General features: G+C 50.4%; 2 protein-coding genes across 9 annotated transcripts in view; one reads left to right on the top strand and one right to left on the bottom strand.

The window, feature by feature from the left end:
• The first annotated feature begins 788 nt into the window (after positions 1 to 788).
• On the top strand, positions 789 to 15,292 carry SLC35D1 (solute carrier family 35 member D1). 2 transcript variants are annotated; one of them, XM_068140871.1, is made up of 13 exons: positions 789 to 991; positions 1,981 to 2,014; positions 2,118 to 2,204; positions 2,553 to 2,620; positions 3,066 to 3,137; positions 4,531 to 4,599; positions 4,922 to 5,024; positions 5,707 to 5,799; positions 8,575 to 8,642; positions 9,517 to 9,595; positions 10,984 to 11,066; positions 12,464 to 12,555; positions 13,416 to 15,292. In XM_068140871.1, the coding sequence occupies exons 1-13, from the start codon at positions 789 to 791 to the stop codon at positions 13,484 to 13,486; spliced, it is 1,122 nt and encodes a 373-aa protein (XP_067996972.1). In that variant the 3' UTR covers positions 13,487 to 15,292. The 2 variants fall into 2 exon arrangements, with proteins under 2 accessions (XP_067996972.1, XP_067996974.1); XM_068140873.1 differs by having other exon boundaries at positions 12,464 to 15,292.
• Positions 15,293 to 17,328: 2,036 nt separating this feature from the next.
• Positions 17,329 to 25,581, bottom strand: part of MIER1 (MIER1 transcriptional regulator) — a 52,582-nt gene continuing 44,329 nt past the window's right edge. For 5 of the 7 annotated variants that reach the window (XM_068140870.1, XM_068140868.1, XM_068140866.1 and 2 more), the window contains 4 exons: positions 24,759 to 24,853; positions 23,774 to 23,901; positions 22,838 to 22,977; positions 17,329 to 21,731 (listed from right to left, as the gene is read on the bottom strand). In XM_068140870.1, the coding sequence (XP_067996971.1) occupies positions 21,406 to 21,731; positions 22,838 to 22,977; positions 23,774 to 23,901; positions 24,759 to 24,853 (689 nt within the window). In that variant the 3' untranslated portion in view covers positions 17,329 to 21,405. Of the gene's footprint in view, positions 21,732 to 22,534; positions 22,612 to 22,837; positions 22,978 to 23,773; positions 23,902 to 24,758; positions 24,854 to 25,581 lie in introns of all 7 variants that reach the window. The other 2 variants (XR_010987627.1, XR_010987628.1) reach the window with 2 other exon arrangements.

Genomic DNA, 25,581 nt, shown 5'->3' with positions numbered 1-25,581 from the left:
TCCCATCCTGTCCCCTCACCCAGCAAATGCTGCAGTGTGTCCCCTTGTTCCTGCAATGGCCCCTGTCCCAGGCTGTGCCCAAGTGACCCCCCCCTGTAATGCCCCCTACTCCTCTGTGTAGTGGTGTGTGTGTTCCCCCCACCCCATGCCAAGCTGTTGTGCAATGCCCCTCCATGCATTGCCCCCTCCCCCTCCCAGAACCTTGTGTAATGTGCCCCCCAGACCCCAGCAATGTCCCCCATGCCCGATCCCCCTACACTGCTTCCCCCACCAGACCCCTGTACTATGTCCCCCACATATCAGACCTTGTTGCAATGCCCCCATGCCCGACCCCATTGCAGTGTCCCCCCATAACACGTCCCGTACAGCACCCCCGAGCTAGCTATCCCCCATGCCCAATCCCCCGTGCAATACCCTCCCATACCACACCTCTTGCAAGGCCTCCCCCGCCAGACCCCTATTTAATGCTCCCCGTCGGACCCTCTTCAATGCTTACCCGATACCAGACCCCACTAAAGGCCCCCTCATATCAGATCCCCACAATGCCCCCCATGCCCGAACCCCCACAATGCCCCCCATGGCCGAACCCCCATTCATTGCCCCCCCCCCCCCCGAACCCCCTTCGATGCCCCCCTATGCCCAACCCCCCTTCAAAGTCCCCACCATACCCGGCCCCCCGCAGTGCCCCCCATGCCCGAACCCCCTTCAATGCCCCCCATGCCCGCCCCCCCGCTCTCGCCCCTCCCCGTTCCCGCCCCGCTGCCGTTGCCGTTCCCGCCCCCGCAGCCATGTCGCGACCGGTGGCGCGCAGACGCCCGTTGGCAGGGGCCGAGGGGGAAGCCCCCGCGGGAGCCCCCGCGCCCGGCGATGCGGAGCGGGGCATGGCGGCGCCGGGCCCCAGCCCCTGGCTGCGCCTGCTGGCCGCGGCTTTCTACGGCCTCAGCTCCTTCCTCATCGTCGTCGTCAACAAGAGCGTCCTCACCACCTACGGGTACGGCCTGCGGCGGCGCGGGGAGGGCATCTGCGGGCACCCCCCTGCACCCCCTCCTTTGCATGCTGGGCACCCGCGGGCACCTCTCTGCGTGCACCCCCCCGAACCAGCCTCCCCCCACCTTGGGTGTTGGGCGCCCCCTCTGCACCCCTCCCCCCACCATGAACTCCCACCTTCTGCGGCGCCCCTAACCATGCATCCTCCCCACCTTTGGGTGCTGGGCACCGCTGGGCTCCTCTGAACATGCACCCACCCTGGTCTGCATCCCCCACCTTGGGTGCTGGGCACTTTCTTTGTACCCCTCCCCCACCATAGATCTCCCCTCTCTTCTCCGCCTTGGGTGCTGGGCACCAGCAGGCACTCCCTCTGCACGTCCCCAGTTTGTTCCAGGACCCGCACTCTTGGATGCTGAGCAGCAGCGGGCACCCTGACCCCCATCTGTGCGTGTACCCTCCCTTCCCCCACCATAGACCCCTAACCCATGGGTGCTGGGCAGCAGTGGGCACCCCTAAATCTGTGTGTGTACCTCCTTCCCCTATGATGGATCCCACCCCTTGACTGCTAGGAACCACTGGGCATCTGCCCATCTGTGCATGTGCAGCCCTCCTGCTCCCCCATTTATTCATGCACCCATATCCTTGGGTGCCAGGCACGTCTATACATGCTCCCCCCTCCATAGGGTCCTTTGCATCCCTTGGCACCCCCTGCATGCACATTCCAGCTGTGGATCTGCTCCCCACTCCAACACCTGCCATGCGCACCTCCTCTTTTTCTTCTGTGGGTGCCCCCTCTTCCTGTGGGGGACCCCCGAGCAGTGCCCACTCCCCTGCCCCCAGCTATGGACTCTAGTTTTGGGGCTGGGGATTGCTACTGTCCCCCATCCCACGCACACCGAGTGCGGGGGTGCTTGGCTCCTGGGTTCCTTGTCCTCACTGTGGGTGCCCCACAATGTAGGTGCCCCCTCCCTGATACCTACTCTCTATCCACAGGTTCCCCTCCTCCCTGTGTGTGGGGCTGGGTCAGGTGAGTGGGGTCTCCTTTGTCTTGTGTGGGTCCCCTACCCCTTGACCCCCCAAATTTGGGGGGGTGGTCACCAGGCTGACACCCACACCCCACTCTCTTCCAGATGCTGGCGACGGTGGTGGTGCTGTGGGTGGGCAAGGTGGTGAGGGTGGTCAAGTTCCCTGACCTCGACAGGCATGTCCCACGGCGGGTAAGCTCCTTTCCTGGGCACCCAGTGCCCCTCCTCAGCCATCCAACCATCTCCTTGGGCACCCACGCTCCTCCCCTCACCGGGGCAGGGGTCTCTCTCCCAGCCCCTCACCCACTGTGGGCACCACAGGCTCTGTTTGGCAGCGGGATGTTCCTGCTCGATGCCCACGGCTGTGGAGCAGCTCCAGGGCTGGGGAGCTGGCACGTGTCCACTTGGGAACGTCTCCATCATGGGGTGGGAATAATTCCATGACCTTGCTTGGAAGGAGGGTGGTCCTGGGGGTGGTGTGTGTTCCCCCTTCCCGGTGTCTCCACTCTCACTCCATTCATTGTCCTTAAAATTTTCCAGACGTTTCCTCTACCTCTTCTGTATTTTGGGAACCAGATCACAGGACTCTTCAGCACAAAGAAACTGAAGTATGGATGAGTTTTCTCTACTTGGGGGGGGACAGTGATGTCTGTGGTAGGACTCTGGTGTCTGTAGGGAGCTGCTGAGGCTTTGTGGGGGTGTGGGTGACCCAAGCAGGAGCCAGCTGGGGTGCTGTGGTTCCTCCTCAGCCCATACTAAATAGAGCCATGTGCACATTTCCCAAAGCTTTCCATCATACCATGGGTGGGGAGAGACACCCGCTGTGTATGGAGGTCTGGGGTTACTCCTGAGGTCCCCCATTTTGACATAAACCTGACCACCACGTTCCTGCTGTGGGAGTAATGCTGTTCCCATGAGGAAGCTGGCAGCTGGCCCATGGCTTTGCTTTCTGGAGACCTCATGCCAGATGGGTGGCCTCAGGAAAGAGTTTCAGCGGTGCCAGGCTAGGGTTGATGACACCTTCTGACCCTGCTGCTCCTCTTCCTCTTGCAGCTTGCCCATGTTCACCGTCCTGCGGAGGTTTTCCATCCTGTTTACAATGTTTGCCGAAGGATTCTTACTCAAGTGAGTCTTACCAGCCCTGCTAGGGCACTCAGGGGCAGGTCCTAGTTGGAGGTGGGAAAGGCTGGAGAGGTTGGAATGGCGTGCAGCAGGTTGGAGATCTGTGTGGTCAGGGGACTTGGCTCCAGGATAGGGTTTAGGAGCAAGAGTGGGTGGAGGAAGTGGATGCAGAGCAGCTGTGTGTGGCTTGTCCTGATCTGCACATCCCAGTTTCCTGCTGCTTTTCCATGCCCGGAGGCAGCTGGGCAAGAGGAGGTGCCCCTTGGAGCTGCCAGGCAGGAGTGGGGAGGTTGGAAGGGTTCTGCCTCTGCTTGCTGCAGCCTGTGCAGCACAGTGCTGGAATGCCAGTGTGATGGGGCTTGGAAGGGATCTCTGGATGTCATCCAGTCTAAACCCCTGCTGAAGCAGGGGCACCCACAGCAGCTTGCCCAGCATCACAACAGCCAGCTGGGTTTGGAAGCCCTCCAGACAAAGAGACTCCACACCCTCTCTGGGCAGCCTGCTCTAGGGCTCCAGCACCCTCACAACAAAGGAGTTTTTCCTGGTCAGGTCGAACCTTCTGGGTTTCAGTTTCTGCCCTTTACCCCTCGTCCTGTCACTGGGTACCACTGACAAGAGTCTGGCCCCATCCTCTTGCTCCTCACAGGTCTTTTAGCTCTTGCTAAGAGCTAAATGCTAAGAACATTGATCAGATCCCCTCTCAGGCTGCTCTTCTGCAGGCTCACCAGCCCCAGGCCACTCAGCCTCACAGAGATTCTCCAGGATCCTTAGCAGTTACTCTGTCCAGCAGTTACCTGTCTCTCTTGGAATGGGGATCCCAAAACTGGACCCTGGACTGCAGATGTGGCCTCACTAGGGCAGAGTGGAAGAACCTTCCTTGCCCTGCTGGCCACACCATTCTTCAATGCCTCCCAGGCAGCCACTGGCCTTGGCCATGAGAGCACATTGCTGGATCATGGTGGACTTTTTGTTTCCCAGTGCTCCCAGTTCTTTCTCTTTGGAGCTGCTTCCCAGCAGGTCACCCTTCACCTGTACTGCTGCAGGGTACAGGTCCCCAGGTGCAGAACCCTATACTTGCCATTGCTGACCTTCATGAGGGTCCTCTCCATCCAAGTGGAGGGTTTTGTGCCTTTCCATCCTTGCTTATGGCTCTTCTTTTCCTTGGTGCCTCCAGAGGCTCCCAAACTATCTTCTGCCTTGAGCCAACATCTCTCCTTGGAACCATCACTGTGTGGCTGGGCTGGTCCCTATGGGATGCCAAGCACCCAGTGCCCAGCTGAACCCTTTTCTGCAATGAGCAGAGTTGTAGCACTCTAAGCTGGGAGGAAAAGCTTCTGTAGAGTGCTTGCAATACCTCAGTGACGATCCAAGTGGCCATGATGTCCTCTCTCCTCAGGAAGAAGTTTTCCTGGAGTGTTCAGATGACAGTATTTGCCATGATCATCGGCGCCTTCATAGCTGCTAGGTGAGCTCTGCTGTCCCCTCTCCCATGTCCCTGCAGGGTCCCACCATGGCACATCCCAAGAAGACAGAAGATGAAATGCTTGTGGGTTTGGGTTTTTTCTTCCACCCTCAGACATCCTCTCCAGTAGGAAAAAAAAAATGTTTCAGTGACCTAAATCCCAGCTCCTCCTCCCATGATTAACATTTTCTGACAGCTCACTGGCTGAGCAGAAGGTGGAAGGAATCTTGCTGGGCATCATACCTCAGCTTGAGGAGGTTTTTTTTTTCCTGCACAGCTTCAAGCTTTAAGGTGATGGTGGGGTTTTTTTGTTCCCCTTCCCCAGTGCTGACTTGGCATTCGACCTGGAGGGATATATTTTTATCCTGATTAACGATGCCTTAACGGCTGCAAACGGTGCCTATGTGAAACAGAAGCTGGATTCAAAGGTAGGCTTTGACCTTCAGCCTTCGTCTTGAACTTTGTCTGCCAGCTCCTTGCATCAGAGAGGGTGGAGGGGTGAGGCTCAACTAAAATCTTCTGTCCTGAGGGTTTGGCAATCCTGCTGTGGCAGCGTTGCCAGATGGCACCAGCTGCAGCCGTGTCCCAGTGCCAGTCACAATCACAGTCCTCTGTGAGAGCAGAGAAGTGGAGGTTTGATTGGTGGTGACCATAAAGCACATTGAAAGCTCATTACCCACATTGTGGTGAGGTGGGAGTCAGTGTCTTCTCTCAAGGAACAGGCAGCAGGACAAGAGGAAACAGCCTCAAGTTGTCCCAGGGGAGGTTGGACATGAGGAACAATTTCTTCCCCTAAAAGATTGTCAAGGCCTGGCCCAGGCTGCCCAGGGCAGTGGTGGAGTCCCCATCCCTGAAGAAGTTTCAGGGCTGTGGAGGTGTGATGCTGAGGGCCATGGTTTAGTGATGAGCATGGTTGGACTCTTACGATCTTAAAGGTCTCTTCCAGCCAACGCCATTCTCTGATTCTACAAACCCCCCACCCTCCAGCTTCTCTGTCTCTGAGCATCCCACCTCACTCAAGCTCACCAGCCTCAGCCTTCAGCAGCCAGGTGAGGTTTTTGTGTCCCTGCTTGGATCCATCTCACACCCCCAGCTGTTTCTTGTCCCTAGGAGCTGGGCAAGTACGGGCTGCTGTACTACAATGCACTGTTCATGGTCCTGCCCACCTTGACCATTGCCTACTTCACCGGAGACGCGCAGAAGGTAGGAGTCCTGCCCCACAATTCAGAGTCTTTACTGGGATGAGGTGGTCTGGTCACAATGGGTTGCTCAGAATATTTTGCTCTTTGTTACAATGAATTTTTCTGTAGCTCAACCTGGGAGATACTCCCAAAATGTGAAGCTATGAAGTGGTTCTGAGGAGGGAGATTAGGACAAAGTGTGGTGGAGATCCGCCTCCAAACCGCATCAGCAAAGAACCAACTGTAGGTCTTACGTTGGCCTTGAAATCCACAGAGTTGCTCCATTCAAGCATTGCTGCAAGGCTTGAGGAATGGGGAAATGCAGAAAGTGAAACATAATCTTATTTATACCCAAAAGTTGAGTATTTTTAGAAGAAAAGAGTTTCTTTAACTTTATTTTTGACCTTCCCACTTGGAACTGCTCTGAGGGACGGTGTCTCTGTGCTGCCTCATCAGGGTCTGGTTTATATGGGTGCTGTATACATGAAGTGTATCCCAGAATCCCACCATGGTGGGGGTTGGGAGGGACCTCTGGAGATCATCCAGTCCAACCCCCCTGCTAAAGCAGGGGCACCCACAGCAGCTTGCCCAGGATCACAATGTCCCGCTGGGTCTGGAAGCTCTCCAGACAAGCAGACTCCACAACCTCTCTGGGCAGCCTGCTCCAGGGCTCCAGCACCCTCACAACAAAGAATTTCTCCTGCTTAGAGGGAGCCTCCTGAGTTCCACTTTGTGCCCTTTGTCCTGTCACTGGGCACCACTGACAAGAGTCTGGCCCCATCCTCTTGCCCCACAAGTTCTTCAGCTCTTGCTGAGCATTGATCAGCTCCCCTCTGAGGCTGCTCTTCTGCAGGCTCAACAGCCCCGGGTCTCTCAGCTTTTCTTCCTTTCAGAGGTGCTCCAGGGCCCTCAGCCTCCCCTGGACTCTCTCCAATAGTTCCCTGTCTCTCTGGAACTGGGGAACCCAGAACTGGACCCAGTGCTCCCACTGTGGCCTCAGCGAAGCAAAGTAGAGGGGCAGGAGAACCTCACTTGACCTGCCGGCCGTGAGGGCACATTGCTGGCTCATGGTGACCTTGTCCACTAGCACTCCCAGGTCCTCCTCTGTGCAGCTGCTTCCCAGCAGGTCACCCCTCACCTGTACTGCTGTAGGGAGTTCTTCCTTTCCAGTTGCAGGACCCTGCACTTGCCATTACTGACCTTTGTGAGGTTCTGCTGTACCAAACATGTCAACAGGTATTATCTATTGAATATTGTAATTATTACTACTACCACTTACTGCTGCTATTATTGTTGGTGGTGGTTGTTTATGATGATTTTTTTATCATTATTGCACTCATTTTCATTCCTGCATGCACAAGTGTCCCTCTTCACAGGCAGCAAATACTAAAGGCTGAAGGTGTTGCCCGTCCTTAGGTGACAACTCTGGCTGCTGGTGTCCCCACAGCCACTCCTGTCCCCTCCCATCAAGCCATGTCCAACCCTGGTGGCTTGTTTCCTCATTAAAAAAATCAATGTCCTGATGATGACACTTACTAATCATGCACTAAGACAATGAGCTGTGATTAGTGAGGAGAGGCGGTTGCAGGCAGTGAAGGTAGCTGAGATGGTGCCCTTTCTGAAGGACATCTCCAAGAGATGTATTTAGGCACAAAGTGCTCATTTAGAAGCAGGAGGTAGTGGACAGGAGCAGAAGGTGGCTCTGTGCTGCTGTGTGCAGCCTCTGTTCAGCCTCTGGAGAAACCACCAGGGTGTTTGGGGTTTTTTTTGACTCTTTTTTAAATTTTTTTTCCCCCTGAATAAACTCCTTTCTGCTCAGACCAGCTCCTGGCAGCCAGCAGCAGACAAAGATGAGCTGTGTTGGGGCTGCTGCCAGGAAACTCCACGTATGCAGCCCCATGAAAAAGCCTCTTGTGAAGGACGTGCTGCTGAACGTGGCTTGTGTGGGGACAGCTTCTGGGGCTGCATTGTTGGGGGGGGCACACCGGGGAGAGTGGGAGGTCACCTTGGAAAGCCTCCAACCATCCCTGGGTGTGTGTGTGGGTGGCTTAAATCTTGCAGTTCATTAACAAGCACCCAAGGTAATGAGGGGAAATGGTGATGGCTTTCAACTCAAAGAGGGAGATTCAGACTAAGTAGAAGGAGGACATTTTTCATGCTGAAGGTGGTGAGACCCTGGCCCAGGTTGTCCAGAGAGGTGGGAGGTGCCCCATCCCTGGAACCATTTCTTGTGTTGCAGTGAACTACTGTGTGTGTCCCCCCTTCTTTCTTCTTCGTTTCTCCCTCCCCCCTTCTTTCTTCTTCGTTTCTCCCTCCCCCCTTCTTTCTTCTTCCCTTCTCCCTCCCCCCTTCTTTCTTCTTCCCTTCTCCCTCCTTCTTTCTTCTTCCCTTCTCCCCCCTTCTTTCTTCTTCCCTTCTCCGTCCCCCCTTCTTTCTTCTTCCCTTCTCCGTCCCCCCTTCTTTCTTCTTCCCTTCTCCCTCCCCCCTTCTTTCTTCTTCCCTTCTCCCTCCTTCTTTCTTCTTCCCTTCTCCCCCCTTCTTTCTTCTTCCCTTCTCTCTCCCCCCTTCTTTCTTCTTCCCTTCTCCCTCCCCCCTTCTTTCTTCTTCCCTTCTCCCTCCCCCCTTCTTTCTTCTTCCCTTCTCCCTCCCCCCTTCTTTCTTCTTCCCTTCTCCCTCCCCCCTTCTTTCTTCTTCCCTTCTCCCTCCCCCCTTCTTTCTTCTTCCCTTCTCCCTCCCCCCTTCTTTCTTCTTCCCTTCTCCCTCCCCACTTTTCAGAGCTGGCTTTTGTTTCTTGCAGGCAATGGAGTACCAGGGCTGGGCAGACCTGTTCTTCATTGTGCAGTTCACACTGTCATGTGTGATGGGGTAAGGATCTGTGCTGCTGAGGTGGGTGCTGCCCTCCTCTGAGCACCAAAGGGTGGGTGCAGGGGAGGTGTCCTCAGCAGGAACAGAGCAGGGATCATCCCCCCTGTACTCAGCACTGGTGAGGCCACACCTTGAATCCTGGCTTCACTTTTGGGGCCTTCACGCTAAAAAGGGCATGGAGGTACTGGAGCAGGACCAGAGAAGGGCAACAGAGCTGGGAAAGCATCTGGATAACAGAGCTGCTGAGGAGCAGCTGAGGGAACTGGGGTTGTTCAGACCAGAGAAAAGGAGGCTGAGGGAAGACCTTCTGGCTCTCTACAACTCCCTGAAGGGAAGCTGGAGCCAGGTGGGCGTTGGTCTTTTCTCCCAAGGAACAAGTGACAGGACAAGAGGAAATGGTCTCAAGTTGCCCCAGGGGAGGTTTAGGTTAGACATCAGGAGCAATTTCTTCCCCAGAAGGGTTGTCAAGGCCTGGCCCAGTCTACCCAGGACAGTGGTGGAATCCTCATTCCTGGAGGGGTTTCAAAGCCTTGGAGATGTGGTGCTGAGTGCCACAGTTCAGTGGTGACCTGGCACTCTGCCACGTGGGTTAACAGTTGGATTCTGATCTTCAAGGTCTCTTCCAACCAAAGCAATTGAGAGTTTTTGGTGGCTGGAGCAATTCTGGGTTAAAAGCCCAGTATTAAACCTTTACCCCTGGCATGGACAGCATGTCTGGGAGCTGTAGCAGGCTGGAAATGATTTCCTAACCTTCTCCAGGGCAGGTTTAGCCAAGAAAGTGGTTTTATGGGTAGAGCTCTAGAGAAGAAGGTCAGGAATTAATGGCTTTGCCTGTGCTGTGTGCTGCAGCCTGATGTCTCCTCTTCCTCTCCAGGTTTATTTTGATGTATTCCATCGTTCTTTGCACTCAGTATAATTCTGCTCTTACAACTACAATAGTTGGCTGCATTAAGGTAAGTGGTTCCTCAGCTTCCTCCCAGGGCTTCCTCTCTCTATGGCTATAGCTGTTGGTGCAGGGGACACTTGTAGGGAGATGCTTGGCACTGTGGCTTGCACCAGCTTTGTGTCTCTTAGGTCATTCTGTACCTGTCTGGGATGCATGGGCAGGGTGCTGCTGCCTGCAAGGGTTATTCCAGCAGAAGCTCTGGGCATCTTGAATCACAGAACCTCCTGGTTGGAAAAGACCTTAAAATCATCGAGTCCAACCATAACCCAACACCTCTCCTGTATACACAATTGTTAGGCCGTGTCCCTAAGCTCCTCATCCAAAAGTCTTGTAAACATCTCCAGGGATGGTGTCTCCACCAACAGCCTCCCAGCACCTACTTCATACTGCTCCAGCACCTTGTTGCCCACAGCTCTGTAGTTACGTCTGCTCTACATGCGCATGGGATGGGCAGGACAGAAGTTCTGAGGCTTCAGCTGTGTGCTGCATGGAGGGGAGGACAATCCCAGTGGCATCATTTGTTATTTAATTACAGGGTTTTTTGTTGCTGTTTGGAGTTGAGAGATGCTCTGTGCATGTTTGCATAGCATGACCTGATCTAGTTGGAGGTGTCCCTGCTGACTGCAGGGGGGTTGGACAACAGGACCTTCGAGGGTCCCTTCCAACCTGATGCAATCTGTGACCTCGGGGCTGATGTCCTGCTGACCACCCAGAAACAGCCACACTGCTGTAGAGTGGTCAGGCATGGAACAGGCTGCCCAGGCAGGTGGTGGAGTCACCATCCCTGGAGGTGCTCAAGAAACCTGTGGCCATGGCACTCTGGGAATTGGCTTAATGGCATGGTGTTGGGTTGATGGTTGGATCCAGTGACCTTGGAGGTGTTTCCCAACCAAAACAATTCTGTGATTCAGTGGAGTGGTACTGACAGTTCAGGGAGATGGACCATCTTCTTCCCATCCAAACCTCATTTCTCTTCCTGCAGAGCTTGCAAGGGATTCATCCTGTGGAGCAGGCATGCTCCATCTGGAGCTGGCTGCTGCTGGCTGTGGCTAGGGATCATACCTTTGGCTGGAGGGTCTGGGAACTGTTTGGCAGCAATTCTATGATGCTAGGTCACCTCAACTCAGCAACCCCACTGCAAAGAGTAGGTGTTCCTGGGTGTTACTCTGGGGCCTAGTGGCCAGGGCTCATGTGATGCTGAGGGTAGCAACCAAAGCTTCATCCAGGAGCATTTCTCAGCAGCTCTAAAACTGCCCACTTTGAGACCAGTATTGCCCTCACCTCCCAGTTTTACACTGTCTGCACCTGAGGTTTCCCATTTCCATGTTGTTAATGTTACCACTTCTCTAGAGCTGTGTTAGATCCTTGTGCTCCTCAACTCTTCTTCCTTTGCAGAATATTTTAATAACCTATATTGGGATGTTTTTTGGAGGAGACTATATTTTTACATGGACAAACTTCATTGGTCTAAATATCAGGTAAGAAGGTTGGGCCTTGGCAGTTGTGATGTGTTTTAGAAGTCAAAATTGCTGTGAAACTGAAATGGTTTGTTGGTTCTTCCAAAAATGCCTCATGGAGTTGTCATTTGTGCCTCGGCAGAAGGGCTGGAGTGGTGCTGAGCCACCTCTTGTAGCCCAAGAGGAGCAGTTTGAGGATATGCTTGGATTGTTTGAAAGCCAGGAGAACTCATGAACATGTTTTAGAACAAATTTGAGTTATTCTCAGAGTTTGGTATCCAAATTATATCATAGAGTGACTTGGGTTGGAAGGGACCTTCAGGATCATCTAATTTCAACGTCTCTGCCATGGGTGGGGACACCTTTCATCAGACCAGGAAGCTCAAAGCTGAGCTATAATTAAGGTTTGAGGTTGTTTCAGCTTATATTTTAGCAGAGCTTTCAGAACAGCCTTTCTGCTCTGGGGTGTCTTTGTGCTGTAAAAAGTCTTCTTGTTCTTCTCCTGGCCTTCAGCAGGAGCCCCCCAGTAATGGAGCAGCTCCAGCACTAGGCTAAGCAAGACAAATTAATCTTATTTTTAAGTGGAAACCAGAGAATTCTCTTGCAGTCTGATGCTTGCAACAGATGGTTGACCATTGGCACACACAAGATTGTCACTTTTTGGCAGCTGGTGTTTGTGGCTGCCCAGGGCAGGTATCTGTAATTCATGAAGGTGCTGGTGGAGGAGGCACCTTCAGCTGGTGTAAAATCCAGCAGGTGGAGAGAGAGGATTCTGCCACTCTGCTGTGCTCTGCTGAGACCCTGCCTGCAGTGCTGGGACCAGCTCTGGAGTCCTCAGCTCAGCAGAGACAAGGACCTGTTGGAGTGGGGCTAGAGAAGGCTACAGTAATGATGGGAGGGCTGGAAGCCCTCTGCTGTGAATTCAAGCTGAGAGAGTTGGGGTTGTTCAGCCTGGAGAAGAGAAGGCTCCAGGGAGACCTTGGAGCAGCCTTCCAGTACCTGAAGGGGCTACAGAAAAGCTGGAGAGGGCCTGTGGTGGTAAGACAAGGGGCAGTGGTTTGAAACTAGAGCAGGGGAGATTTAGATTGGACATTAAGAAGCAGCTCTTTACTATGAAGGTGGTGAGATACTGGAATAGGTGGTTCAGGGAGGTTGTGGATGCCCCCTCACTGGAGGTGGTCAAGGCCAGGCTGGATGAGGCCTTGAGCATCCTGGTCTATTCGAGGTGTCCCTGCCCATGGCAGGGGGGTGGAACTAGATTATCTTTAAGGTCCCTTCCAATCCAAACCATTCTGTGATTCTATGATCTTCTTGGGGGTTACTGGTGGAAATTTATGTCATGGAGTGTGGGAGGAACTGAGAACTTATGTAGCCCTGAGCTGATCTGTCCTAGCCTCATTCCTACCCCTCTTTTGCAGTATTGCTGGAAGCCTGGTGTATTCCTACATCACCTTCACAGAAGAGCAACTGAACAAACAGTCTGAGGCTGGCATCAAGATGGATATTAAAGGCAAGAGCTCGGTGTGACCCTGGAGAAGCCCTCTTTTTCTGGGTTGTTTTCTTGGAAGCAACCCATTTGTGTTCAGCTGATCCACGGGCAGAATGCGGGGAAGAATCAGAGGTGTCCTGCCACGGAGTACCGGCGAGGCTCTTAATTTGCACAATCTTGATTGCTGCCTTGACAAATGATTGGGACAGTGACTTAATTGCACGGTGAAGATGACACCTAATTAGGTCTGATCATGAAGAATTAAGGGATTTCTAATCATGCTGAGATTTGGCCACCAGAGGTGTCCACCTTAGAATGGTGGAGGGCTGTAGAGGGTCCAAGCCTGGAAGTGTTCCCAGCCAGGCTGGATGGGGCTTGGAGCAACCTGGTTTAGTAGAAGATGTTGGAATGGGGTTGGCATGAGATGATCTTTTGAGGTCTACTCCAATCCAGCTCAGTCTGTGATGCTGGCTGTGCCATCCTTGGCTGCATCTCATCTTGGCTGAGCTGGCTCTGCTCCATGTGTCTGTCCCCCAGCCTGGTCCCTTCAGCACAGGAAGGTGAGACCAAGGTGCTTGGTATGAGTCCTGCCCCAAGGGGAATGGAGCAGGGTGGGGTAGCTGCACCCATGCAGCTCAGCCATGGTGAGTGCTGACGTTCCCCCAGCAGAGCCACTTCTGCAAGGTTGGACTTCATCTTGGAGGTCTCCTCCAACTGAAACAATTCTGCTTTGGGCCAAAACCTCCTTGTTGAATGCACAGTGCTCTCAGAACTTCAATTCTTAGTTGTTTTGGGGGTTCTTTCTGTTCTGCTAACCTACTTTTCAAGCTGGCTTTACTCTTCTAAGAGCCCTCTTTCCCAACCTGAGGTTGCTTTTACAGGGCTCAAGGATGTTCCCTCCATGAAGGTTCCACCTACCACTGGTGAGCTTGGCAGGGTCACAACCTCTTAGAAGAAACCTTTGTGTTTGGGAATGCTGTTGGCTGCGCTGGGGCTGGCCCTAGGCTGAGGCTCTTTGGAGCCAACAGGGAGTAGTGTGTGGTTTCCAGGGAGCTGATGTTGTCCCACCTTCTTCCTCAGCTGCCACACCTGCCCCTCCAACCCCCTTCCCACCCATCCTGGGACCTCAGGTTGCCTTGTTTTGGGGAACTGGTGGAGTGGGTGGCTCTGTGGGTGCTGCCACCTGGCCCCACAGCTCTGTGTGTGCCCACCCTGCAGCACCAGCACCTTCAGCCAAGCCAGATCATGTTTTTAGATGTCCTAAGTCTTCTTCAGCTGGTGACCCATTAAGAAAATGGGACATTTTTTTAAACTACTTTGGGCAGTGTTCAGTGATTTTTGTTTTTTTAAAGGTTGTTTTACACAGCACTTCTTTCTATCTGTCTCCTTTTGGGTTAAAAAGAGCTGGTTTTAGTTTGGGTTAAAAAAAATCCACACTATTTGGTAAAACTCATTTTTATGAGGGGGTTTTGTATACTTTTGGTAATCAGGAAAACCAGCTTCTCTAGACAACAGCCTGGGCTAGCAGGAGGTGTCCCTGCCCATGGCAGAGACTTGGAACTAGATGATCTTGAAGGTCCTTTCCAACCCAAACCAGTCCATGTTTCTGGAAGGTATTTTGCTACCAGTGGACCTGCTGCTTGGAGAAGCTGCATTTAGTGGGGAGCTTCACATTTGATGTTTTTCTATGTGATGGAGAATTTCTGTAATGGTGCTGGTAGAGGGAGTGGAGCAAATCTGTCAGCCCTTGCTCCATATCCAGTACCTGGAGACATTCAGGCCAAGTGTGCCAGATCTGGAGGGCTCTCTGTGCTGGAGTTGGGGCTCTCTGTGCTGGAGTTGGGGTTCTTCCCTCCCATGGAGTTCTCTTTTAGGGGCAGTGGAATGCTGGAAAGGATTGGTGTGGTTATTGCAGCACCAAGGGTTGAGGTGGTGGTTTCTGGAGCAGCCCTTATGTGGGGGCTTCCTTCTCAGTGCAGAACTGGAGAAAAATGATTCCCTGATCATTTCTAGCTTCTGAAACATCAGTCCAACCTCACTTGGAAATCAGCAGCTTCTTCTGCCAGATAAATGCTTCCTGTGCAGTTAAGAAAAAACCCAGAGCTACTCCCACCTCAGCTCTAGCTTAAGTTATAGGTCCCAGCTGCTTCCCAACAGCTGGGTTGTGCTGGAGCTGGCACATTCCAGCCCTTCCCCAGGCTCCCAGAACCCCTTCCATGCCTGTTGTCACCAGCCCAACCCCTGTCCTCCCTCAGCCAGGCTGCTGCCACAGGAATGGTTGTGAGATGCTTTGTGTTTGCAGTCAGGATGGTGACTCCTCGTTGAAAGTCTGGCCTTTTTTTGGTTCTTTTTCTGAATCTACTGGTTAGATTTCTACATTTTTGGGGGGCTTTGTTTTTCTTTTGTTCCAAACAGGGAAGTATTTGTAAAGCTTGTTTGTAACTGGGCCCAGTGCTGTGCTGGAGTCCAGAGGGGTGGTGTGTAGACAGTGGGAAAGGCCAAGATAGCTCCTACTTCAGTATTTTTTTATGCTATTAACCAACTAAAATGTTTTCTATGTAGAATCTATTTACACAAAAACAAACAAACACAAATGAGCGGTGCAGGTGAAGAGATTAAAAGATGAAAAAGTGATTCACCTTTTCTGTGTGAATGTATGGCAGGCTTTGGATGGCAGCCAGTGATGACAGCAAGAAGAATTTCATGTGCCTATGATGTATTTTTCTACTGGCTTCAAATAAATCAATGAACATCCCTCCTCCTGCCTTGTCTGTTCTTGCCCCTGCCCAGGAGCTGGGCCTTGAGACCCTAGAACCACAAGAAAAGCCTGGAGCTGATGAAGCTGCTGAGTTGGGATAGGGTTGGTGTCCCTTTTTTGTGGCTTCAGTACGAGGACAGTGAGATGCTGGCTCAGCACTCAGGCTGCTTCTCGTGAATGGCTTTCCCAAGACACCCTCAGTCAGTCTGAAGATGATACTAAGCTGGCAGCCAGTGTTGATCTGCTAGAGGTTAGGGAAGGTCTACAGAACCTGGACAGATAGGATGAGGTTCAAAAAGGCCAAGTGCTGAATCGTGCACTTGTGTCACAATGATCCCATGAAGGCTCCAGGCTTGGGGCAGAATGGCTGGGAACTGCCCAGCAGAGAAAGACCCAGGGGTGTTGCTATACAGTGGGTGAAGATGAAGCAGTGTGGGGCCAGGTGGCCAAGAAAGCCACCACCATCTTGGCCTGGATCAGCAAGCGTGGGGCCAGCAGGGCCAGAGCGGGGACTGTCCTGGGCACTGGCAAAGCCACAGCTTCAATCCTGGGCTCAGTTTTGGGGCCTTAACTCCAAGAAGGATATTGAAGTGTTGGAGAAAGGCCAGAGAAGGGCAAAAAAGCTGGTGAAGGGTCTGGAGAAGAGGTCTGGTGAGGAGCAGCTTGAGGGGACTGGAATTGTTTAGCCTGGAGAAAAGGAGGCTGAGGGGAGACCTGGCTCTCCACAACTCCCTGAAAGGTTAGAGCCGGGGGGGGGGGGGGGGGGGGGGTGGTTGGTCTTTTCTCCCAAGGAACAAGTGACAGGACAAGAGGAAATGGCCTCAAGTTGTGCCAGGTGAGGCTTAGGTTGGACATGAGGCAAAGTTTCTTCCTCAGAAGGGTTTTCAAGGCCTGGCCCAGGCTATCTGGGCCAGTGGTGGAATCCTCATCCCTGGAGGGGGTTTCAAAGCCATGGAGATGTGGTTCTGAGGGACATGGTGTAGTGGTGACCTGGTAGTGCTGGGGTAATGGAGTCAAGGATCTTGAAAGACTTTTACAGTCAAAACAATTCCATGATTCTGGATGGTCTCTGGGATGTGTGGAGGAAGAGGGTGGTGAGAGAGGTCTCTTGAGTTTTCAGTTTTTAGTCTGTGAAGATGGGAAAAGTATCTAATGATGAGCTGGGGGGAACCCCAACTAAAGCAACCCAAACTACCTTGCTACCTTGTGCTAAAAGCACTCCCTTTCCTTCTCCCTGAGGTGTTTTATGGGGCTGGAGCACTCCATAAGGTCTTCAGTAGTCCCTGGTGGTGCTCTAACCCTGTACAAAGTCACTACTGAACCAGAGCCTGGTCAGTAACTAACAGCACATTGGGCAAGCTGGCAGGGCCATGATGGCAACAGAGCAGTACCTTCTGCTCCCAGCAGTTCCTGCTCAGCACTCTGCTGCACCTCCTGCCTGATGCTTTCTGCTGGGAGTGAACAGTGCTGAGACTTAGCCAGACCTGTTGGAGAGGGACCAGAAGAGCTCACAGCAATAATGGGAGGGCTGAAGCCCTCTGCAGTGAGGCCAGGCTGAGAAAGTTGGGGTTGTTCAGCTTGGAGAAGAGAAGGTTCCAGGGAGACCTTTTGGTGGCCTTTCAGTGCTTCAAGAAGCCCATCAGAAAGTGGAGACAGACTTTTGAGCAGAGCCTGTTTGTGACAGGACAAGGGAGGGATGGTTTGAACTCAAAAAGGGAGATTGAGAGTGGAGAGAAGGAAGAAATGTTTGACCCTGAGGGTGGTGAGAGCCAGTCCCAGGTTGCCCAGAGAGGTGGGAGGTGCTCCATCCCTGGAGTCAGTGCAGGTCTGGTTGGACAGGGTAGACCTTTAAAGGTCCCTTCCCACCCAAATCAATCTGATGCATAACCACGAGCCAGTTATAACCCATGGCAAATCCACCACCACCCTCCCTTCCTCCTGGCTACCCCAAGCTCACTCTATTTTTTTATTTTTGACTCCTTTCTCCCCCATGTTGAGCAAAGAAAACTCAGGAATGGTTTTTCTGCAGCCAGAAATGTTTACAAAAATATTTTAATAAGCTCTTTTCTTTCAGCATTGCAGACAGGGAAGGGGTGGGTGGAAGGGTAAGAGACAGGAGTTACTAACAGTGCAAAATTACTATGTGTGGAAAAAAAGGTATAAAACTAATCTGTACATTTTCTGTGTGGCTGGGGTTTGGGGTTTTATTCTGCATCATCACATTTCACCCTTTAGGAAGCCCACCCATGAGTTCCTCACTCTGTGGTAGTGGATTCTCTGTTCTGAAGCCTTCAAGTGCTTCATGAATCCAGAACCCCACACCAGGACAGTGCTTGGAAATAAAACAAGAAAAAAACACAGAACACACCCAAGTGTCAATGTGTGAGTTGTGATCTTCTCAGCACAGGCTGGAAACAGCTTCAAACCTGTGCTGGAGGCTTTGAAACGACACCAAAGTTACTCTAAGTTGTAGGATTTTTCAATAGCTTTAGTAGTGCAATGGCTTCTCGAGTCAAAGGGGAAGAACAAACCCCAAAGTATTGTGTGAAACAGCAAGAAAACTAAATGGGAATTAAATAAATGTCAAAGGCCTAGCTGAGGGTTAAGTAGTTGTGTTATGGAATGTCAAGGTCTCTTCTAAGTGTCACCAAGAGAAAAGGAAAAACCTAAAAATCAAACCCAAAGCAAGGTTCCTGAAGATTTACACAGTGCTGAATTTCACACACAAGCCTGAGACAATTCACTTACAAAGGTTCCTGTAAGGTTCAGGGAACAATTTTCAACCTCCAAAAATAAAGCAAAGCATCAAAATCAAGTTGGACATAGGACTCTAGTGGGTAAAGACTCTTAGACACTCAGCCTGGAACCATGGCAAGACCATCAGCTGTGGTCATTTGGGGTTTGTTAATAAACCAGCTTGTCAAATTAGCAGCAATTTCCTACTAAGTCAATCACTCACAATGCAGGTGGTACAGGTACAGATCTCTTAATGGGCCTCTCCACTGGGAGTCAGCTCCTACCCATCAGCTGGACCAGCAGGAAGGAGCACTCACAGCATTCATAGAATCACAGAATGGTTTGGGTTGGAAGGGACCTTAATGGTCAGCTAGGTCCAACTCCCCTGCAGGGACACCTCCCACTTGAGCAGATTGCTCAAGGCCTCATCCAGCCTGGCCTTGAACACCTCCAAGGAGGGTACATCCACAACCTCCCTGGGCAACCTGTTCCAGTGTCTCACCACCCTCACTGTAAAGAATGTCTTCCTTCCTAGGAACAGAAGGTTAAGAGACTCCAATGACTCCTGGCAAGGGAGCCAGGCTGGAGCCAGAATATTTGGCTTCTGGTTTGGAATCGATCTCAAAGGTTTTTTCCAACCAAAACGATTCTGTGATTCTATGATCCCAAGTCCAAGTACAGGTAGCTGAATATAACAAAACCAAATCCTTGAGCAGCTGATTGGCTGGTTTAGGTGGAGACATTAATTTCAAAGCATAGGCTGAAATTTAAAATTAGAGCTGTCAGAACCCATAAACTTTTAAGTCAAAATGATCCATCAGGGATTTAACAGCCTTCCTGTGAGCCACAGGATGAGGAGCTATGGGGAGAAATTATACAAATGAACAATTTCTGTCCTATTTTTCATCTAAGTAAAAGGTTAGTTGTGACTTAAACCAAACTAAAGCAAAACATTGCTGTTCAAAAGCTATTTCATGGATGAAAAACCCTGCTTTAACTTCCAGATGACGCTGGTGGGATGGTGAGCATCAGCCCTCCACACTTCTTGATAAAGAATTTGCATTTCCTGCACTTTTCATCTTAAAAACTTCACTTGGACACAGGGACCTGGAGCTACGGAAGCTGTAGGTATCTGAATGTGCTGTGCCAAGCCTGGGTGATGGTTCTGCTCCCACTGAAACAACCCAGCCATGTAAGCTCCACTAGTTTCTAGACATCCTCCACTAGCTTCCAGAGATTTTCTCCTAGTTCCAGACATACCCTGCTAGCTTCCAGACATCTTCCAGTGCTTTCCAGACATCCTCCACTAGTTTCCCAGTATTTTCCATTTGTTTCCAGACACCCTCTGCTATTTCATGGATATTTTCCATTAGTTTTCAGACATCCTTTACTAGCTTCCAGACGTCCTCCACTGGTTTCCAGACACCTTTCACTAGTTTCCAGGCAGCCTCCACTCATTTCCAGGTATTTCCACTAGTTGCCAAACATCCTCTGCTATTTTCCAGGTATTTTCCACTGCTTCCAGCCATCCTCCTCTAATTTCTTGACATCTTCCACTAGTTCCAGAATCCTTCCCTAGTTTCCAAACATCCTCTGCCATTTTCCAGGCATTTCCCACTGTTTCTAGCCATCCTCCTCCAGTTGCCAGACATCTTCCACTAGTTTTCAAACACCCTCCACTAGTTTCTAGACATCCTCTGCTGTTTTCCAGACATCCACCACTAGTTTCCAGAATCCTCCACTCATTTCCATCCAACCTTCCCTAGTTTCCAGCCATTCAAGCTCAGGCACCAGGTGCCCAGCCGCTACAACCAGCCTCACCTGCCCCCTTTTCCTGCCCTTGATGAAATGTAGGAGGTGAAAGAGCGACAATAACTCAAGTGGCTGACCCACCACCTTGATCTTTAGTAAAAAAAAATAATAATCAAAACCAACACTTAAAAGGATGTGGGCTGAGGTGAAATTTATCTGAGCTCCACCTACAAATGTGCCTAACAAAAGCAAGGAGAGAAAACAAATCTGTGCAAGGCAAGCGTCGTGCTTAACTTAATTCTTTGTTGTTTAGCATGGCTATTTGCCATAAAGGAAAACAATAAACTCACCTTTTCAAAAGCAAAAAGACTTACTAACCATTCCTGATGTTAACTGTTGACCGTTTTCAGAGAAGAAAAGAAGATGTTGGTGACTAATAAGCAATCTTTAAGTCAATTGGTTTGGTTTGAGGGGGTTGGGGGTGGTTTGGTTGTTTTTTTTTGTCGGGGTTTTTTTTTGTGTGTTTTCTTAGAAAAGACTTCAGCAAAATAAAATGAAGCTGACATTAAACTCCAGATATCAATTCTCTCATAAAAGTTTACCAACTGTACAAGGTTAAGAAAATTATACAAGCTTTTGTTTGTTTGTTTGCTGTTGATTGTTTGTCTTAAGAAAGGACAAGTTCAGTTTCAAGACAAGTTTGAAGTTAAAAAGAAAAAATAGAAAGGGGGGAAAAAAAAAAAGGAAAAAAGAAAAAAAAACTCTCTTCCAAAGGCTTACAAAGAAATCTGGAAAAATACAGAATGTATTTCTTTAGCCCAGATAAAGAATATGGAAAAAAAGACATCATTGATGTCAACAATTTTACATACACAAACCTGACCTGGTTTATTTAGTTACTTTTTTTGCTTGTCTTTTTTTTTTTCTTTTGTTTTTTTAAAAACTTATATATATATATGTATGTGTGTATATATATATATATATATATATAAAAATAGTTGTGCTCATAACTTTCAGGATTCAGAAGGGTTCCTTAGTAATACCATAGGGGGTGGGGGGGGAGGTGACACTCTCCTCTCACTCTGCCTGCTCTGCTGGGGGGTGTCCTGGCATCCTGCGTTTGGCTTTCTCGCTCCCTGCAACGCTTGATCCGGCTCCCCTGCTACAAACAGGATGGTTTTGTTCACTTGTACAATGCCTAAAAAAAAAACAACCCAAAAAGGTGTTTTTTACACACAGAAGGAAAAAAAAAAAACAAACCCCAATGTTAACTTCTTCATCTGGGAGGATTTTTTTGGGGGGTTTGTTGCAGAAACTTTTGTTCCTGAAATATTTTTAAGAGTCTGAGGAACGCAGCTTTTTTTCTTTTCTTCCTCCCACTGCTTTTTCAGCACTGAAGACCACCAAATAATCAGATTTTTAAGAGCCAACTGGCAGGTATCAGGGGAAAAGGAGTTAAATATATATACTTGTATATACCTATGTATCTGGGCAGGCTGGTTTTCTGGAACTGGATTTGTTGGTTTTTTGGTGTTTGGTTTGTTTTTGTAAGGTAACCCATCAACCCTGAAAATTTTAGACACCCCAACATTTACTCCATGGAATAAAAATCAGCTGCTTGGAATTCAGTCCTCCAAAGTTTCTAGTTCTTCGAGCTTCCCGTGTGAGTTTGCTTCTTGGAAGAACTCTGCAGAGCCTGGACTTTCTTTCCCATTGCTGTTAATCCTTCTTCTTTTTAGAGGTCTTTCGGTTTTTTCTTCCAAGTCGTTTTCATTCCTCGAAGCTGAATGAGCAAGTTTTGGTTCAGCGGCAAGGTTCTCAGTCTCATAGCCATTGGTATCCAGATCTGTGTGAGGTGTTTTCTTGCCACTGCTAGGTCCATTGACGTGCAACCCTTCCATTTTTGCTTCATCTTTATTTGGTATCTCCCCTGGCCCGTTGGCAGACACCCCTGTGTTACAGAGACATAGTGTCAGGGAGAGAATCAAGGACAGATCAGCCTGTGACAGTTCAAGAAGCAAAAGCTTGAATCCCACTCAACTAAATAAAATGGTTCTTGGTGTCCTCACTATGTGGCACATAAATTGAGTGTCTTGCCATGATGGACTTTATGGAAACCCTGAAAAGCAGTAGCAGCCAACAAAATATCCTGGAACCCCACAACTGCACAAGTTCCAGATGCACTGTCTTCACCAGGGCAGTTTCTGGAGCTTCCACTTGATTTTCACAACCTGATTAAGGCCCCAAGCTCTTTCCACCACTTGCCACCACTTTCACTCCAGATCCCTCAGAACTGCTGTTCCTTGCTTTGGAAGTTTTCTTCCTCCCAGAGTAGGCAAGTCCTGGCTCTTCTCCCATTACTAATGTCTTCAGTGTGAGACAAGCACCACAGAAGCTACACAACAGCCCAGCTCCCATTTCAATAGTTTCCCATCTCAGCGAGTTCTCCCATCCCAGTTGCTTCCCATCTTGGCTGTTTCTCATCCCCCTGTGTCTTCCCATCCCAGTAGCTTCCCATCTCACTGAATTTTCTCATTCCAGTTGATTCCCATCTCACTGAGTTTTCCTGTTGCAGTTATTTCCAATCTCAGAGAGTTCTCCTATGCCAGTTGTTTCCCATCCCAGTAGTTTCCTATCTCACTGAGTTTTCCCATCTCAGTTATTTCCCATCCTACTGGGTTCTCCTATCTCAGCTGTTTCCCATCCCAGCTGTTCCCCATCTCACTGAGTTTTCCCACCTCAGTTGTTTCTCACCTCACTGAGTTTTCCCATCTCAGTGTCCCACCTGTTTGGTACTCCTCACAAAGTTAGCACAGCACATCTACACTAGCCTGGAGAAGACAAGAACAGATGAATGACCTTGAAAAGGAAGATTCTGGTGGAGATTCAGCTTTGAGATGTGACCCCTAGCTAACCCCAAACCTCTTGTTTAAAAGCTGCATCACTGCTGACACCTTGGAAGATCTTTACAACTCCATCTGGGTTCGTTTAGCTCCTTGGGCTCATTAGCAGTGACGATTTGGTGACTCTGTTGAAAAGGGAGAGGCAGGCACTCACCATTCTGATTGCTGCTGCTGGTGGTGCTGTCTTCCCTTTCCGACTGGCTGGTGCTGCTGTTGGAGGCTGTTGGAGGTGGGGATGGAGCTCTGCTGGAGGCAGCACTTTCACTTTCATCCAGCAGACGGTCCATGTAATCTCTAGACAACAGGAAGAGCAGGTTCAGTATCACTTTGGTTCCCTGCACATGCTACAAGTGTGAGCCACTCACAGCTGCGAATGCAGAAACATTATCCTGCGAAGGTAACAGCTTTAGGATCAAGGGAGGGGATTCTGCCACTCTGCTCTGCTCTTCTCAGACCCCACCTGGAGCACTGCATCCAGCTCTGGAGCCACCAAAACAAGGACATGGAATTGTTGTAGAGGGTCCAAATGAGGCCACTAAGATGATCAGAGGGCTGGAGCACCTCCCCTAAGTGGACAGGCTCCAGGGACACCTGGGAGCAGCTCTGAAGGGGACCTACAGGAAGACTGGGGAAGGACTGTTCAGAAGGGCCTGTGGTGATAGCACAAGGGGCAATGGTTTGCAACTGGATCAGGGGAGATTTAGGTTGGACATCAGGAGGATGTTCTGCACAAGGAGAGTGTGCAATACTTGAACAGGTTGCCCAGGGATGTGGTTGAGGCCCCATCCCTGGAGATGTGTAAGGTCAAACTTGATGTGGCCATGGGCAGCCTGATCTAGTTGGAGGTGTCCCTGCTGACTGCAGAGGGGTTGGACAAGATGACCTTTGAGAATCCCTTCCAACCCAGTGCAGTCTGTGAATCCGTGTCAGCTCACTTGCTTTGATTTGAGGCAAGAACATAAGAACGCACACAGGTATGTGAAGGGGAAAAAAGGCTGAAAATCCCCAGAAAGGACTGAAGTAAGGAGTCACAAAGGCTGAAATGTTGTCCCCAAGCTGTAAAAGCAGGTAAGAGTGCTGCAGATCTTACGTGACACCAGGATGAAGGTTGTATTTCTTCTTCCCAAAGCGGGTCTGCTGTGCAAAGAAATCGTAGCGCTCTGACTTCTTCCACATGTAGTAAAAGGCCACACACTCCCCCACTGACCTCGTTCGTACCTAGGAGAGAGGGCCAGGCAAATCCTCAGGAACTGAAACACCACTTTAGGCCCAAAAGCCACCATTTCAATCAAAAGGTGTGAAATTCCAAGTTACTGCTGCTTTATAGGACTGGGGAAAGAGTGGAAACCATTGGCTGAGAATTTCAGAGGAAAAGAAATTGGAATGCAAAGTTTGAAGGTGGTTTTGAGGATCTTTAAGACATCTTGAGGTGCTGCAAGCACAGCTACAGGTGGTTTTGGACTTCGAGACATCAACCTACATCTCATTATACATTTCATAATCTGAGGGGACCTACAGGAAGGCTGGGGAGGGGCTGTTCAGAAGGGCCTGTAGCCATAGCACAAGGGGCAATGGTTTAATACTGCAGCAGGGGAGATTTAGGTTGGACATCAGGAGGAAGTTCTGCACAATGAGAGTGGTGAAATACTGGGACAGGTTGCCCAGGGATGCAGCTGAGGCCCCATCCCTGGAGACATTCAAGCTCAGACTTGATGTGGCCCTGGATAGCCTGACCTAGTTGGAGGTGTCCCTACTGACTGCAGGGGATTGGACAGGGTGAACTTTGAGGGCTCCTTCCAACCCAATGCAATCTGTGAATCTGGACATAGTAAAAATCAGAAGTCAATACAGGAATTTGTGAAAGAAACCAAGGATTAAGAGTTTCTTTTCACCTCACAGTCTCCTCAGGGCCAGGTTGGATGAGGCTTTGAGCAACCTGATCAAGTTGAAGGTGTCCTTGCCTGTGGCAGAGGGTTGGAACCAGATGATCTTTAAGGTCTCTTCCACCCTAAACCATTCATACTATGATTTACAATTATATTGCTTTAAAAAAGGGAGAAGACAGAATTCTTTACCTTATTTGCCTGAATCACATGGAAATCCTTGCCATAGACTTTCAGCCCTTGTTCAAAGTTCCTACATTCTTCTTCTGTCCAAACAGACAACTCTTCTGTAGCAAAGAAAAGGAAGAAAGGAAATACTTAACCAAAAGGTCATGAGACACAACATCAAGAGACAGAAAACATAGGTGGTGCTCAAGTTTCTTACATCATCTGTTGACTGAAGGAGAACCACCTCCAGAAATATCACTGATTAGGCCCTTGTAGTGAGTCAGTGGGAAATTTGGCTGTCTTTGGTAGCTGTCTGGTAGGGAAAGGATGGATGGCAAGAGCAGAATCTCATTAAATTCAACCAGGACAATTGTATAGCCCTGCACCTGGGGTGGAAGAAGCCCCTGTACCAGTACAGGTAAGGAGGTGACCTGCTGGAAAGCAGCTCTGTGGAGAATGACTTGGGAATGCTGGTGGACAAGGTCACCACCAGCCAGCAATAGGCCCTGGTGGCCAAGAAGGCCAATGGTGTCCTGGGGTGCATAAAGCAGAGTGTGGCCAGCAGGTGCTTGTCCTGCCCCTCCACTCTGTCCTAGGGAAGACACACCTGAAGTACTGGGTCCACTTCTGGGCTTCCCAATTTGAAAGAGACAGCAAACTACTGGAGAGAGCCCAGTGGAGGCTACAAAGATGCTGAAGGCCCTGGAGCATCTCTGTGAGGAGGAAAGGTTGAGACCCCTGGGGCTGTTGAGCCTGCAGAAGAGCAGCCTGAGAGGGGATATAATCAATGCTCAGCAGGAGCTACAGGACCTGTGGGGAGAAAGAGGATGGGGCCAGAGTCTTGTCA

Source organism: Melanerpes formicivorus, unplaced genomic scaffold, assembly GCF_026170545.1.
Source record: "Melanerpes formicivorus ecotype bairdi unplaced genomic scaffold, bMelFor1.0.p_v2 SCAF_7, whole genome shotgun sequence".
Taxonomy (NCBI): domain Eukaryota; kingdom Metazoa; phylum Chordata; class Aves; order Piciformes; family Picidae; genus Melanerpes; species Melanerpes formicivorus.
Note: the sequence above shows the minus strand (reverse complement) of the source record. Positions and strands in the feature narration are given on the sequence as shown.

Coding starts and splice junctions, on each gene's coding strand:
- SLC35D1 (XM_068140871.1), top strand. CDS start 789: ATGTCGCGACCGGTGGCGCGCAGACGCCCGTTGGCAGGGGCCGAGGGG. Junction 5,800..8,574: donor TCACCGGAGACGCGCAGAAG/GTAGGAGTCCTG, acceptor TGTTTCTTGCAG/GCAATGGAGTACCAGGGCTG. Junction 8,643..9,516: donor ACACTGTCATGTGTGATGGG/GTAAGGATCTGT, acceptor CTTCCTCTCCAG/GTTTATTTTGATGTATTCCA.